Below are 16,352 nucleotides of genomic sequence, written 5' to 3'. Positions count from 1 at the left end.
TTTAATTATGGAATATACTTATTCAAATGTAGCATAATTTAAGAACTTTTTAAGACTATTTCTTCACTTTTAAAAATACTCTAAGAACTTCAGCAATGAAGGTTGCCTAGGATTCTTAATTTCAAAGAAGACTGGGAGGAAAAATTCTAGATAAGGAAAAAGAAATTATTTTCCATCTTCACCTGCATGGCAAGAGACATATTATTTCAGGAATGAGTGTGAGATGTGAAGAGTCTGTTCTCGGGGTCTTTCGTCCTTGTGCTTAAGGAGACTCCATGGTCTGTGGGCCCCCATGAGCATGAGGTGGGAAAGAAAGGATTTAAAGAGAGTGGAATGCCTTGCCAGGTCTCCCTATAAAATGGATTTTGAACACCGAGAAAAGTCCCCCCAAATAAGTGCTTTTATCCACTTACGTAATGTGTAGTGACATGCCAAGTGTTGTGCCAGAATAACATTGAGAGAGTAATGTGATAAAATACTTGCTGAAATTTTTTTCTGAGATACCAAGTGGGACTTTTTATTTTTTCCATGTGCACATGAACACGAACATATTTGTGACCGTGACCATTACAGGTACTCTGTTTTTCAGAGTTAAGCTATAAAAGAAATGTAATGTGATTAATAATGATTATCCAAGCAATGGATTTGGAGCAACATAACGCTAGGACAAGTAATACAGTTGAGTCGGGTCCATGATAAACCTGTCTAGGGGGGATTCCTACACAAGTGCCTTCTTAGCATCGGGCAAAGGGCGGGTGTCTTCAAGTTCACCGTTTGCTCATCATTTTTCAATGGAAGGTTTCTCTTACATAAGGAGAGAAAGATGTAATAGAAATCCCTTATGAAAATCAATAGGATGTTCTTCTCAAATCCTATTTGTTAAATTTACTGTTTGGCCTCCTAGTTCCAGTGGACTATGACTCTGTGTGAGATAAAATACCAGGACCAGGCATGTCTCATGGATTTTTTTTTTTTTTTTAACTTCTGAATTGTTTTAATATAGGTTTTCAGAGAGTCAGGGGAAAAAAAAGATCTCCAGTTAGATAAACAAATCAGGCAAAGGTGTGAGTTCCCTCAGTAAAATACATGAATAGGAATCAAATTGTGTGTGTGTGTGTGTGTGTATGTGTGTGTAGTTAGGGGAAATAACATAAGAGAAAGTGAGAATTTAGATTATGTATATATTTCCTTATTCAACAACTAATATAAAATAGTTTGATGAAATACTTCCAAATTGTTCTGTTTATTTTTCTCTCATGAGTCTTTGTACAGTATGAAGAGGGATATTTTAAAACTGAACATCAAATTTATTTTACAAATGATAGTTATATTAAAACCTTAGTAGAGGGACGCCTGGTGGCTCCATCATTAAGCCTCTGCCTTCGGTTCAGGTCATGATCCTAGGGTCCTGGGATCGAGCCTCGAATCAGGCCTCCTGCATAGTGGGACGCTTACTTCTCCCTCTTCCACTCCTGCTTGCTTGTATATCCTCTCTCGCTTGCGTCTCTCTCTGTCAAATAAATAAATAAAATCTTAAAACAAAACCCTAGTAGAGTTGAATTTTAATACCTGTGTAAGGATAATCCATGGGAGATTTTAACTGTGGACTTGCATCTTCTCTTAGGTATTCTTAAGGCTTTTTTGTCCTGATCTGGGATGAGTGATGCAAACTGATTTTATTATAAAATTCAAGACAAAGTGTGCTTTACAATTTTAGATTTTAGGGTGTGGGGTTTCTTCAGTGTTGTGGTCTTTCTACAGCATGAATAAATAAAAGTTGACCCCATCACTATTAATGGAACTGGTGCAGACTTGTACTTACTTATACACAAGGTGCATCTTTTCTTCCCTTTCTGTAAACTTAAAATACAGTAGTGTTCATAACAGCTGTGCATGTACCTGAAAAATTATCTGTAGCATTTATACCTAATGCCCAACTTATTTCTTCTTCTTTATCTTGTATTTCGCATACCAACATTAGTGTTATGGTGGAAGACTCATGCCCAGTATCGTACTTCTTAGTAGCACTGTCCGGGTCTCTGTTCGCTTTTATTTAGAGATATTTAACCATCTGTCAGCTTTACTTTTGAAGTTATTTGCTTTGATGACAGAAATACCTTGGTTTTTGAAAAGTTAGTATTTTAAAAATTACTGATGGCAGTATTGATTTCTAATGTGATTCTAGATCATGGTTCTGAAAATTGAAACTGTATAGAGTATAGGGAAGGCTTGCTCTGACAATCAGTGTGAGCTTTGTGGACATAAATTATGAAAGACTGATATAAGATAACAAACGGAAGGAGTGGCCAAAATGCATTTCCAATGTGTCATTTTCTGTGGAAGGGATGATTCACTGCAGTAAATATATATACGAGTTCTCTTAGAATTACCTGTTATTTTCAACTACAATGTTTTGAAAAAGCCGTAATGAAGAAAAGTTCGTTAATTCAAATCCAAAGTTTCTTGTTTCGAGTTGGGGCTAAATTATTTAAAAAATATATATATATGTAAAATTGGATAAAGCTACGATGGTGCTAGCATTAAGTTTAAAAACAACGTTGACTATTTTTAATCAGGAAAATTCACTAGGCTCTCTGCACACCGTGATTACTTTTCCTAAAAGAAATGCAGAAATACAAACAGATCTCCACCCAGATGTGGTTGGTTTTTTTTCTCCTCCACATCACATTATTAGCTATTATTAAGAGATGCGCAGTCAAGTTGGATAGATATTTCTTGAAATGATGCATGATGTGCGGTGCATGCTTTCATTGTGCTTTCTGCCATTATGAAACAATGAGTCTTATTTGGAAATACAGTGATCATTTCTGTTGACTCATGCTCAGTCAGCTTATATAATAACACCTCTATTTTGTGAATCATTTCAGATTTCAGAGAGCTATGCCTTCCTACCAAGAGAAGCGGTGACACGGTTTCTAATGAGCTGCTCAGAGTGCCAGAAAAGAATGCATTTAAACCCAGATGGAACAGATCACAAAGGTAGCCACAGTGTCAAATAGTGAGATTTAAAGTAATTTTATTCATAATGGCAATTTATATCCCACATTTTTATAAGAATGTGGTAGACTGAAACAGTTCAACAAGTTGGATCATCTCATTTATTGGAGTAGGAGGCAGTGAATTTTGAATACCCACTTACAGAGGAAGTCTGTGCCCTTTCTCTGAAGAAAGGCAGTTTGGGCTGTGGCAAATAATTTTTTTCCTGTAATAATATTTTAACTTTCACATATTGTGTGTATTGCATGGTATGTTAAATATATTTAGCAAGGAAATTGATGTTCCATCGGTGTCCTTTCAAACCTACCAATTCCTTATTTCTGCAAGTGATGAGTAGCGCAGAGCTCCTCCACTGAGTTTTTACGTGCAGGTTATAATTTGTCTTTAGTGCTCTTTAAAAATGACGTAGATGTTTTTCCTAATCTATCAGTTTTTCTCAGAGTTTAAATTAGTCTCAAAAATAGTCCATTCCCATGTGTTGGGGTTGAATAAACAAAAAGAAAAAGATAAAAGAAAAAATACTCAAATCTCCTTTTTCACTCAAGTATCACATAGAGAAAGTAGTTATGCAGCAAAGGAGAAAACTACGAAAAATACAGGTAATTGTGTTTAATCACTATATTGGCTTCACCCACTGTTAGTGGGGTATCAAAAAGCTCTTCTGCAGTTAGAAATAACTAAATCTGTAACGTTCATTTGTCCTATGTACCTTTGTATAGTTCTTTTTTCCTACAACTCATTCTTGGTATCTAGAATCCTGTTTCAATGTGAACAAATTGGATCATTCTGAAATTACAGGTAGAATGCGGTATCACTTTCATACCCATTAAAAATGCTTTATTACAGATAATGGAAAACCTCCCACTTTGGTGACCAGCATGATTGACTACAACATGCCGATTACCATGGCCTATATGAAGCACATGAAACTGCAGCTGCTAAACTCACAGCAAGATGAGGTAAAATGGAAATATCTACTTCCGAGTCAGAATGAAGTTTGATAACCATGACTATCGTATTAAGCATGACAGCATTTTGAAGACGGTAATTTATTTTTTAATGAAAGGAATGTCACTGGGATTGCACAGATGGAGAAATGGACAGAAACTTCTGGTTCTTGAGAGAGAGTCCCTGTCTCAACACAGTTACCTTTGTGTTCTGTGGGAATGTGCTTGTTCTCAAGAGAGATTCATTTTTCTTTAATTGACTGCCATCAAGCTGGCCTCCGTAAAGGGCTAGAAAGTTCAGGGGAAGGTATCCCAAATGAGTGAGTATCCAAGGAAAGTATCCAAGCCTTTAGTACGAAGGTGATTTTGCCTGGAAGTCAAAAAAAGTAATTTTAATAAGAATTTCAAGTATAATAAATTTTCCACCATCTAACTCTTTCATGTGTTTTAATGCTTTTTTTTTCATTATTCTCTATATTAGTTTATCTACTTCTCTGCATTTCTAGAGATAAGTTATGGTGATCCTTCCTAATTAGAGATATTTTGATGTTTCCAGTTATTCTGTTTGATTTGTACCATAAGAATCTAGAACTGTGCTTGCTGGCATGTATTAGACACAAGTGCACATTTGTTTACTCTTCTCTAAGATACTAATTAACTGATCAGTTTGGTGGAAATATCTCAAAGGCAGGGGCCAAGTTATATATATATATTACCCCCAAAACCTGTAGCAATGGGGGCTTAGGAAATCCCCTTAAACTGGTTAGTGGCCATTAATCAATGGGCACATTCAGATTATCAATATTAGGAATAGTTTCTCAGGCTAATACATACACTCCTTCTTAAAATTTCTCCATAACAGGAAATGTGGTTAAATACCTTTCAAAGATAGCATTATTTGGTATAGTATAAAATTCTTTCAATTTTACTTTGTTGAGTTTACTTTATTTAATAAAGCTCATTCTTTTTTGTTTTCCTCTGTATTTGAATAGGTTTAATCTTAAAACTATATTTGTAAAATTATTTTATCTCAAAAAGAAAGGGTATACTCTATGAGATGATCTGTATCTGTACAGTGGCAGTTCAGATTTTATATTACCAGATGGCTACATATAAATGATTAAACAAATAGTAATAAAATCACTGGGTTAAAGATGTGAGAGACAACTAAAAAAACATTAATGTTCATCCATCCTGGAGAATGGAATAATTATTCCCATCGTTTATTATATAATTGGAAAAAAATTTAAAACCTCATAAACTGGTTAGAGCTGTCAAATTATTTGTAGGAAGCTCATTTAGATGTTGGTACATTTATTTCTAGGCTAAAAAGTAAGAAGATCAACTTTGTGCCAACAGTACAGCCCACATATGCTGAATCCTTCTGGCTTCTAAAACATCATAACTATTTCACACAAAGGAAGTAGGTTCTTTTAATTTATAACTGGATTAGGAAAATAACTCTCAATCTTACATTTTGAAGATACCAGTTGGTTGTACACTGCCTCAAAAATATTCAGATAAGTGACTAGATCATTTGTAAAATTTTAGAAGTTATGATTATTGAAAGATAGGAAGGTGATTGAGTAAATCACATTAAAAAGGAATTCAAGTGAGATATTTCTTTGCGCTCAGTTATATTTAAAATTTATTGTGTTAATTAATTCAACAATTATTTATTGAGTACCTTCTATGTAACTGGCCCTCTTGTAGATAATGGAGGTAAACAGAGAGTAAATTGACAAAAATTTTTCCTTTATTAAACTTAATTTTAATGAGGGGGAGAAAAGAAAGGAAGTAAACAATGAAAGTATGTTTATGAGAAGATACAAAATGCGATTAAGAGAAATAAAGACAGGAATGGGAATTCCTTTAGGATTACAAAATGCCTTATCTATGCTGATGTAAGATCAGTTGACCTTCTTATGAATTGTTGATGGAGTTTAAGCCAGAATAAACTTACAGGGAGAGAGTTAGATAATAATTATTAAAGACTTTTAAAAGTTATTCATAGGCTTTGATTAGAAATTCGTACTAAGGGATGTGATGAATGCAAAATTTGTATATTAGGATGTTTGTTGCATTGCTGATCATGAATAATTAGAAGTATCTTCAAGATCCAATGATGAGGAATTGTCAGATTGTCACTGCCTGATATGATAGCCACCAGCCCTATGTGGATATTTAAATTTAATTGAAAATTAGTTAAATTAACTAAAGTTGAATTTTCAGTTCTCCAGTTGCACTAGCCATGTTTCAAGTGCTCAATAGCCAAGTGTGGCTCATAGTCACCTGAGTAGGGAATATTCTAGAACCAATTCTATCTGCACAGAATGGTTTTCTGAACATTACTGGCTAAATAACCAGCATTAAGAGGCGCCCCCTGGAGCTTATCAGACTGCATGTTGCAGGACCCCTACCCCAAGATTCTGATTCTAGACATAGTGTGTGACACCTGGTGATCTGACTACCCGTGCACACTAAGGTCTGAGGTGGTGCATTTCATGGATAGGCCAGTAACATAGGCTTTATGTTGATTTGAGCATAAGGTAACTGATAAACAGAACAAAGTTGAGATTGGTGAGAATGGTTTTCAAACAATCTTATGGAAACCCCTTAATGGTTGACAGAGCAGCTTCCCTATTACGTGGTAGATTTAGATGGCCTTGATTATAGCTGCAAATTTATGAGCATAGAAGAGGACCTCTCTGGAAAGATTAATAGTAGTCGATGAACAGGACTGGTGGGGATAGAAATGGGAGGTGGGGAGATAACTAGGAGACCATTATTAATCATTTGGGAAATGGGAACACGAGATCAGAACAGTAGCAATGGAAACCAAGAGTTACATGCTATAGATCCTTTAGAGGTAAAATCTGGAAACTGAAAACTAAAATAGGATATGGAATAGATCAGGGATCTGAATTTCACACAACGGTTTTAAAAGGACCAGGGATGAAATTATTTATTACAGGAAAATATTTATTCTGATTTTTAAAACTTAAGTTTTAGGGAAGCAAATGCTATGATAATTGGCCATGGTTTTCATTATGATAAGATTTTAGTAACATATGGAATTAGGCCACACTGTGGGATGTGAAGACTCTTTTTCTGGTTATCATTCAGAGCAAAATACTCACAGAGGAAAGAATTTAGATGAATGGCCTACAGATGATCATGAATAAAATAAAACACTTAATGTCATATCAATCAAGTTTTCTGATTCTTTACTCAGAAATCTTCAGTAATTTCTTTCCAGAGTGATTAACATTGCCTCTATTTGATAATAGAAAAGCTCCACAACATTATATTTTATACACTTTGCCACTTCTTATTAAAAGATAGTAATTTAATCATTTAATAATTATAATAGAACTTACAGGGTGAATTCATGCACTTAGTTTCATTAAAGGTCTTTATAAATTAAGCAATTGGATAATTTATATTCTAATAAGCAGTAGAATTGTGAAAAGAGAATTTCATAGAAAATCAAGGAAGAAAATATTTGAGAGAGTCACAGTCATTAAGCCACTCATGATAAATAGAATAGTGATTTTTTAAAAAATAAAATAACAAGCCCATTTGGTTATATAACCATTTAATTTATTGTCCACATTTTTTTAAAAGCATGCTGATATGAGTGTTATTTATTGCTGGTAAAATGTGTGTTGATTATTCATAATTCCTAAAAGCAGTTTATAAAATGATTCTGTAGATCAGAGGTTTTGATCTCTTTGTGTCTAGCTTTTCTTTAAACACACATACATTCTCATAGACACATATATTTTGCACACACACTTATTCACTTGCACACATAACATATATCAGTTGGTATATATTGGAAATGCTATTTTACTGTATTACACATAGTTAGCTATTTGTAGTTTATATAATAAATGCTGATTCTAAAGACTATGTTTTTATAGAATACACAGCTATTTTATAAACATGTTGGTCATATATACTATTACATTTAAATTTATTTTTTGTATGTGTTCATAATATATAATCAACATGAATCCTGTTTTATGCTGTAGAATTTCCTATATATTCTACATAAAAATATTAAACAATTAACACTTATTATATATCTGACATTGTTCTAACTACTCTAAGTATTATTATATTTCCTTTATGTCTTTCCTTTATATCTTTATATAGCCCTATGAGATTGATGCTATAATTCCCATTTTATAGATGAAGAAATTGAGGCACAGAAAGGTTAGGTAACTTGCTTAAGGTAACACATCTAAGTGGCAGAGCATGGATCTAAATCATTTCTGTCTTGCTCTAGAGAATGTGCTCCAAAATACTATCATATTGTAGACACTATAGGTAGTGTATATAGTAAATATCTATCACTTACTTATATGTGCATATATATGTATGTATATGTATATGGTACACACTGATGACATTGATGTGCACATTGAATTCTGTTATTTTTTCTCTTTTAACATATATATTTATTTCAGATGCTTTGGATTTTCTTAGAATTTAGAATTGGAGAAAACATAATGTACCAAGAGAGAGGGCATGCCGCCGGGAGAAGTCTATGTGGCTGATTGCCCAGAGGCCTCGCAGGGTGGCATTTCCTTGCTGCATTAATGAAGAGCTAGTGCTACTCAGTAGACCCAGACATGATCAGACCTTTCGTAAAGGAAGGACTCCAAAATCACCTTGACCTGACCTATGGATCAGAATGCCAATTTGTTAGTCTACTAGAACGTTCCTGCCCCCTAACCATAGCAACTTCTTTGCTGATACCAAGATGTCATTTATGAAGCCAAGGTAACTCTTCCTATTCAAAGAAGCTATTTTCTCAAGCCTGAGTGACTTCATATAAACCCCGGTTCTGGTGTATAATAGTGGGATACATTCTTTAACTGCTCTGTGCCTCGATTTCTCAGTCTATAAAATGGGATGAATCCTGGGACCTGACTCCCAGGTAGTGATGAAACTGAAACGAGTGAATGAATAGAAAGAACAGTTATCTGTAGCAGAAATGACACGACCACCACAGCTGTTGTTGATTATTAGATTAACGCTAACCTTTCAGATCAGACACTTACAAACGAAAGTGTAACCTGGTGATTTCAATTCAGTTCTTCCAGTATGTCACCACAGAGTTTTCAGGCCCCTCTGCCTACATAAACCCACCATTGGCCAAAAATCAGTTCTCTAGCAGGAGTTTGCTTCAGTGAAATAGCTACAGCAAAATACCTTGAATTTGATTTAGGTTAATTTTTGGCAGGTTTTGGTGAATTGGGTGTTTGGAAAACTGGCCTTTTGATAATTTTGCCACTCGGTGAACTGGCTTTTGGGAAATGGAACTTGCACACGTCTACCCAGAACTTCTTTTGGGGGTTGCCGTACAGTGTATGTTCGCTTATAAGGAAAGAAGGGATGTGTTAAAACCTTGCTGTCAGTAAATGTAGATTTTCAGTCTATCCGTGTTAAGTTTGTCCATCCTGTTTGCCAATGACAATTTTTTGGTTAAGGTTTTCTTAGCGCATCCTAAGATTTTTGCTTATACAGTTTTATTGTCCTTTATCTTTGGACTCAAAACATAGACTTCTCTATATGTTATATTTTGTGATTTGTTTCTTCCAGGACTTTTTTTGCTAATTAAAAAATTTTTTTTCATTTATTTAGGATCATTCCCCAACTACATCCTTCCCAAACACATTATTTTACTTTTGAAATCTGCCTGTGTATAGAAACATTGTTTGACTTTTCACAAGTTTTGAAATTCCTTAAAGGGAGACATTATTCCATTATTTGTTATTTTAAGTATCTATTAATAGGTTACATGTTTACGAGTTCTGTAAAAGCTTACTTACTGGCTAAACTCTAATTGACCCTGTAGATAATATGGTCACTATTTGAACGTTATATTTTATGATGTTTGATGATATTTTAAAACCATTTTCAGGATGAAAGTTCCATAGAAAGTGATGAGTTTGATATGAGTGATTCAACACGGATGTCAGCTGTGAACTCTGACCTTAGCTCCAATCTGGAGGAAAGAATGCAAAGTCCTCAAGCTCTTCATGGCCAGCAAGATGGTAAGCCTTTCAAACCGAATAAACACAACAGCAAAAAGCCGAGTTAGAATGTATGAAAACATCTCGTTCTCTTGTGCCAATTTTTTATCTGTTCCTACGGGGACTTTGTCTATATACTCAAGTTCCATTATCCACTTTCATTATTTTTAAATTCAAGTGCTTTGTTCAAAACTAGGGTGCTAGACTGATTTATAAACAGATGTTAGTTATAAAAATCCAAGCTTGCCCATGTTTTGCTCCTTGAACATAAAATGTGTCATATCAGTAGTAGTTTTGGTTTCTGTGATGTTTCCTAGCTTTGGTTTCTTGAGCCATAATAATTAAGAGTTTAAAAATGATCAGAAGAATAATTTGGATGTTTTAATTTTCCTAAATGACAAAACTGTAATTAAAAACAATTTATGTAAAAGGCCAGTTTTACCAAAGTGATTTTGCTGGGTAAGGGGATTTTTGTGGGATTTTGATCTACTTTATTCAGTAGTAAAGGGGAAAAAAAAGATCATGATCTTTTATTCCTGGGTCCGTTGGCAATCCCTGAATTATCCAGTTGTTCCTGATGGCAAGACAACTGGGAATGTAGAGAAAGTAGCCTAGGCAGTTAATGTTTTAGGTCTCCTATTTGCAGAGATCTTTGTAAATATAGAATAATGTGTGATAGTAAACGTTATCTTGCTACGGTAATGGTGAATGAAAATGAAGGGTTGTAGAAGGCAAATGACCAATTTTATTCAACATTACTTTATGATTCCTGTAATTAACAAGTTTACATGAATTTTTTGGACTGTATAGTTTTGTGCCTACCTCTGTAGACAGGGAAATGAAACATTTTTCTTGCTTTCTCTGACAGTTGCTATGAAAAGCTTGTTGTAAAAGATTGCTGCATTTCTAGCCGCTACTAGTGATCTGCTTTTGTTGTCAAGGTTTAAGAAATCCCTAGTTTTAAGTACACCAAAAGTTCAAGGAAAAAAGAAATTTGGCAAGGGTGTTTCTTTTTCATGGTTTAGATGAGTCCAGAAGATGTTGGTGTCCTTGGCACAAATTACAAGGAAGGAGGAGCATGTTGATCAGTGGCTTTAAAATCACATCTGAGCCACTACAGAGTAGCATAGCTATTGGTATAGAAAGGAAATTTTCTTGGGAAATTTGTAAGAATAAAGTTTTTTGGTTTAGATATAAATTATCTTTTTCCTCTTCTTTTTTTATTTTTTGTTTATTTATTTGAGGGAGAATACAGAGGATGAGTGAGAGGGAGAAGCAGACTCCCTGCTGAGCAGGGAGCCTGATGCAGGGCTCGATTCCTGGACTCTGGGATCATAACCTGAGCCAAAGGCAGACGCTTAACTGACTGAGCCACCCAGGCACCCCAGTCTTTTTTCTTTTAAAATATGAGTAGACATCTTCAGATTTTGATTTTTTATTGGAAATTGTCTAGCACTGGGATTGTCATATAACAAAACTATATATCAATGATATATAACTCTACTAATATTTGTTCATGCGTTTCACCTGTTTATGCTATCGTCTTTTTTAGTCTATAATTCTAGAGAATGTAAATAATAAGAGGGTGTGTCCCATGATGCAAAATCACGATTTTCTTGTTTGAAGTTGTCAGTTGTGGATCTTTGGCTAGGAAATAGCAGATGTGATATAAATTTATATTGATTTTAATAAAATCCAGTGGAATAATTTCAAATATTATATACTCCGAGGGGAAAGTACTTTCTCATCACATACCAATTTTTGCCTCAAGGATAAGGACATACGTAGTCGTTCCTTCTCCACCCTAAGCCTAATTCTTCCTTTATATAAGGGCATTCATACTTCTCACTGAATTTTCTCTTTCAAGAACTTCCTTTCTTTTCCTACATACAAGACTGGTGTCATAAATGTCCTCTGTAGAAGCCTCCACTGACCGCATTGGGCCCTTCCATTCCATGTCCCGTTCCTCTGTACCATTCCCACAACACTCTTACCAGCAAAACTCATTTAAGGACTTGTCCCATCATCTCCGCTTTCTCCCTTCCACTCTTTCTACTCATCTCGGGTAAACTTTCATCCCTGTCACTCCACATTGGACAGCCCTCGGGTGCAGCCCTTAACTCTCTATCCCCCCATGTTCACTGTCTAGATGATCCCATTGAGTCGTGTAGCTTTTAATACCAACTGCACCCTGATAAATCCTAAATTCGCTTCTCCAAGCCCTCATATCTATCCAGAGCTCAGGACTGTCTCCCCCAGATGGCTACATTTTAATGTTCTTCAGAAGACTTATCATTGTAGGAAATGATATTTTTTTCTTATTTATTAGCTGTTTCACTTCTAAAAATGCAAATGCCATATTAATGAGTAGACCTTATGCTTTGATTTTCCTTTGAGTTGCTCCATTTGAGGTAGTCTTGAATGCCCCGTTATTTACAATGAAAATATAACTTTTTACCATTATGATTTGCCACATAAGTTCTTTTTTTTTTTTTTTTCACCTTTCCCCTGACGGTAGCATTCTCCTAGGGAATCTGTATTGGCCAACTACTGTTATCATTCTACTTTTCTCTGTACTTATATACACATACACACACATGAACATACCCAGACACACACGCAAACATATGTACATACTCAGAATATTTTCTCACCATTCTTTTATAAAAATAAGTTCATATCATTTACAGTATTCCATATCATGTTTTTCTCATCCAGTGTTACTTTTCTTTCAGAGCCTCCTATATATGAGTGCATATGTTATGAAATGCATATATATATATATATATATGATGGTGGGCAAAGCATGGTCCCTACCTTCATGTAACACACAACCTAAAGGAATCAAAGTGTACATGATATCACTCACATTTGATTACTGCTCATCTACCCATGTGAGGAAATTCCAGGCTCTGTAAAAATAAGAATTCGCAGTAGTAAAACTTTTGTAGTTCATGTCTGTCTTTCTTAAGTTAGTGGGGACTCTCAGTGCTAGACATACATTGGATCTGGGTTGTATTACTTTCTCGTAGATGGTGTACACTGATCTTTGGGAGCAGTCAGAAGCTGGGGACTTGTGATATAACGAATCCAGTTTTGGGTGGGCAGTCCACATGCAGCTTCAACGTTGAGTAGTCCAGAATTTCTCCACTTGGGCACTACTGACATAACCTTCCTTGTTGTGGGGATGTCCTGTTAATTGCGGGGTGTTCAGCAATGTCTCTGGCCTCCACTCGCCACACGTCAGCGTTAAATCCTGTCTCCCAAATTGTGACAACCAGAAATGTCTCAGACATTGCGAATGTCTTATAGGGGGGCATGATCTCCCCAAGCTGAGAACAACTGGTGGAGGCAGAGAAGGAGGGTCTGAGTAAGAATCAGTAAGATGGAGACTGAAGAGACCTAATGAAGAACAGTTGAGAAGCAGAGGTTTGAAAAGACTCTAGGAATCGCATTCAGTCTACTTTCTGAGATCATGGAAGTGTTCTGTATTTGTGCTGCTCATAAGATAGTCACTAGCCATGCTGTGGCCACCGAATGCTTGAAATATTGCTAGTGCAACTGAAGGGCTAATGCTAATTTTAATCTGATTTAACTTTAATCAGTGTTAATTGAAATTTAAATGGTCACATGTGGCTGAGAGCTACTATATTAGATGGGGTAGTCTAGAATATTGTTTTATTCTGACTGGCCGTTAAATGTCTTTCTCTGCAGCCATGGGTTTGATGTTTCTGAAGTCTTTAGAGAAATAATAGTGAAACTCACATTTTAATAGTCAGCTGGAACCCCAGTTTAATATTTGTAGAATATGAATAACATAGCATTTAAAATTTTAAATTAAAAGGTTCTGTTTCCTTTAATACTAAATGATAAATTTATTATTGTAAAGAAATTGAAATATTGTGATTTTTAGACATCTTTCCCTATAATTATAATAGGTAGGTATAGGTATAACAAAGTCTTTATTAGACACCATATAAAATGGAGAATTGAAAATTCTTTTTTTTTCTGCACTGTGGTTATGAAAGATTTGCAACCTAATCAGTACGAAGGGAGATAATACAAATTTGTTTGGGAGATATATGTATATTATGTGTGTTGGAGAAAGAAAAAGAAGAGAAATGTCTTGCTACTAGGTCAGATACTTAGGTAAAGGTCTAGAGGAGGTAAACTAGAACAAGAGTTTAGAAAAAGGAAAATTTATGTATAATATTATTTTTGTTTATTTATTTATTTAAGATTTTATTTACTTATTTGAGAGAGAGAGAGACGCAACAAGAGAGGGAACACAGCAGGGGGAGTGGGAGAGGGAGAAGCAGGCTTCCCACCAAGCAGGGAGCTCAATGGGGGGGCTTGATCCCGGGACCCTGGGATCATGACCTGAGCAGAAGGCAAACACTTAACAACTGAGCCACCCAGATGCCCCTCTTTTGTTTATTTGAAGCTTATAATGCTTCCCTAAGTCAACAACAACAACAAAAAAGGTAAAAAATGTGTAAAACCCTTGAATCTTATATAATAATTATTTTACCTTTAAAATATTGCAAGATAATTGACATGTAATGTTATATTAGTTTCTGGTTTACAACATAATGGTTCAATATAGGTATTTATTATGAAATGGTTACCACAATAAGTCTAGTTAACATCTATCACCTTATATACTTATAATTTTTTTTCTTGTTATGGGAACTTTTAGAATCTCCTCTTTTAGGAACAATGCAGAGATTGGAAATATGCAATACAGAATTATTAACTGTAGTGACTATGCCATACATTATATCCCCAGGACTTATTTATTTTATAACTGGAAGCTTGTATTCTTTGGCCACCTTTACCCTTTACCCGATTTTGAGTAAAACATATTAAGCTATGTAAAACTTTTTACAGACTTCAAGTAATACCTGGAGGCTAAAATCATTTAACGATTACCTAATCACTTGAGTTAATCATAAAAGCAGGAGGTCTTTGGAGCTATCATGAAATCTAAGTGGTTGATTGTGAAAGAGGTTCCCCTATGCAGTGCAATGGCCATGGTCTACAGAATTCCAAAAGGTTCTGTGGATCAAAATGCTTAAAGATGGGGGCACCTGGGTGGCTCAGTTGACTAAGTAAGTTTGGGTCATGATCCCAGACTCCCGGGGATCAGGTCCCACACTGGGCTCCCTGCTCAGCAGGGAGTCTGCTTCTCTCTCTGACCTTCTCCCCTCTCATCTTCTCTCTCTCTCAAATAAATAAATTAAATCTTAAAAATTTTTAAAAAGCTTAAAAATGTTCTGTATTCAGGTGTTCATCAATTAGTGTTTTATTCTACCATCCATTTAAATGGATTATAAATAGAAATGTGCTCATATAGGCTTCTCTTTTTGAATCCTGAGTCTAGAAATTTGTGGGAACATCCCATAGCTCAAAAAACATCCTTTTCCCCTATTTATTTTTTTCTTAATTTGTACATTCTGAAAAGAGATGATTTATTTGTTGTTATTATTGTTATCTGAAGTTATTTATTAAAGGGTGTCTGGCAAAATAAGAGATTTAGAGACAGACTTAAATGTTTCAGTTCAAAATAAACATTCAACTTCATTTGATAGAAATATACTTTTCTAAGAACCATTTTAATTGTTTTTCTGAGTTAATATTGTATACTATTGATAGTTTTGCAAGGGATTATTTGTATTTTATTAATCTCAAAAACATTATTAGATAGTCAGAAAAGGATTTCTATTTTTAAAAATCACAACAAATTGTATTTTTCCCTTTTGCCCTTTTTTTAAGATTATAGGAGTACAAAGGGAAGTTGAGACACGCCTTTAACTCTGCATATTAGTTCAATCAGCTTTTAAATTTTAAGGGATTGCAATAGAAAGAATATACATATATTTCCCTAAAGCCCTCCGTTTTTAATGATTTTGGTCATGACATCACAGAACATACTGCTCTTAGGAGAGTGTGTTCCATGTCCCCAGATTGTCTCTCAACTCAGTGGAGTAATAATAATAGATATTTTTGTATCATAGTTTTTGTTTTGTTTTGTTTTTGGTAGTATTTGGTACTTCATTCATGTATCAAACATTGACTTCTTTATGCAGTGAAGCCTTAACAACCAGCATTCTTTGTGCCAAGTAAAACATTGTGATATTGTTTAGAAACAAAAAAGAGGGAGAAGGACTTGAGAATTAAGAATTCTCTTAAAGAGTTCACTAAGGCTTTAGTGTCTACCCATGATGAATGAAAAAAAAAAATATTCAAGGCAACTTTTCATTCAAAGATGTGTTTGATAATTCTATTAGATTGTAGAAATGTATAGTTCATTTGCTAGAATTTAAAAATCTCCCCCTTT

At 34.8% G+C, this 16,352-nt stretch overlaps 1 protein-coding gene across 4 annotated transcripts in view; it reads left to right on the top strand.

Moving 5' to 3' along the window:
* NOL4 (nucleolar protein 4) overlaps positions 1–16,352 on the top strand; it is a 413,009-nt gene that overhangs the window by 110,063 nt on the left and 286,594 nt on the right. For all 4 annotated transcript variants that reach the window (XM_045065497.1, XM_045065494.1, XM_045065495.1 and 1 more), the window contains 3 exons: positions 2,889–3,000; positions 3,865–3,977; positions 9,901–10,033. In XM_045065497.1, the coding sequence (XP_044921432.1) occupies positions 2,889–3,000; positions 3,865–3,977; positions 9,901–10,033 (358 nt within the window). The remainder of the gene's footprint in view (positions 1–2,888; positions 3,001–3,864; positions 3,978–9,900; positions 10,034–16,352) is intronic.

This window comes from Mustela putorius, unplaced genomic scaffold, assembly GCF_011764305.1.
Source record: "Mustela putorius furo isolate JIRA1106 unplaced genomic scaffold, ASM1176430v1.1 tig00003858_pilon_pilon_pilon, whole genome shotgun sequence".
Taxonomy (NCBI): Eukaryota; Metazoa; Chordata; class Mammalia; order Carnivora; family Mustelidae; genus Mustela; species Mustela putorius.
Note: the sequence above shows the minus strand (reverse complement) of the source record. Positions and strands in the feature narration are given on the sequence as shown.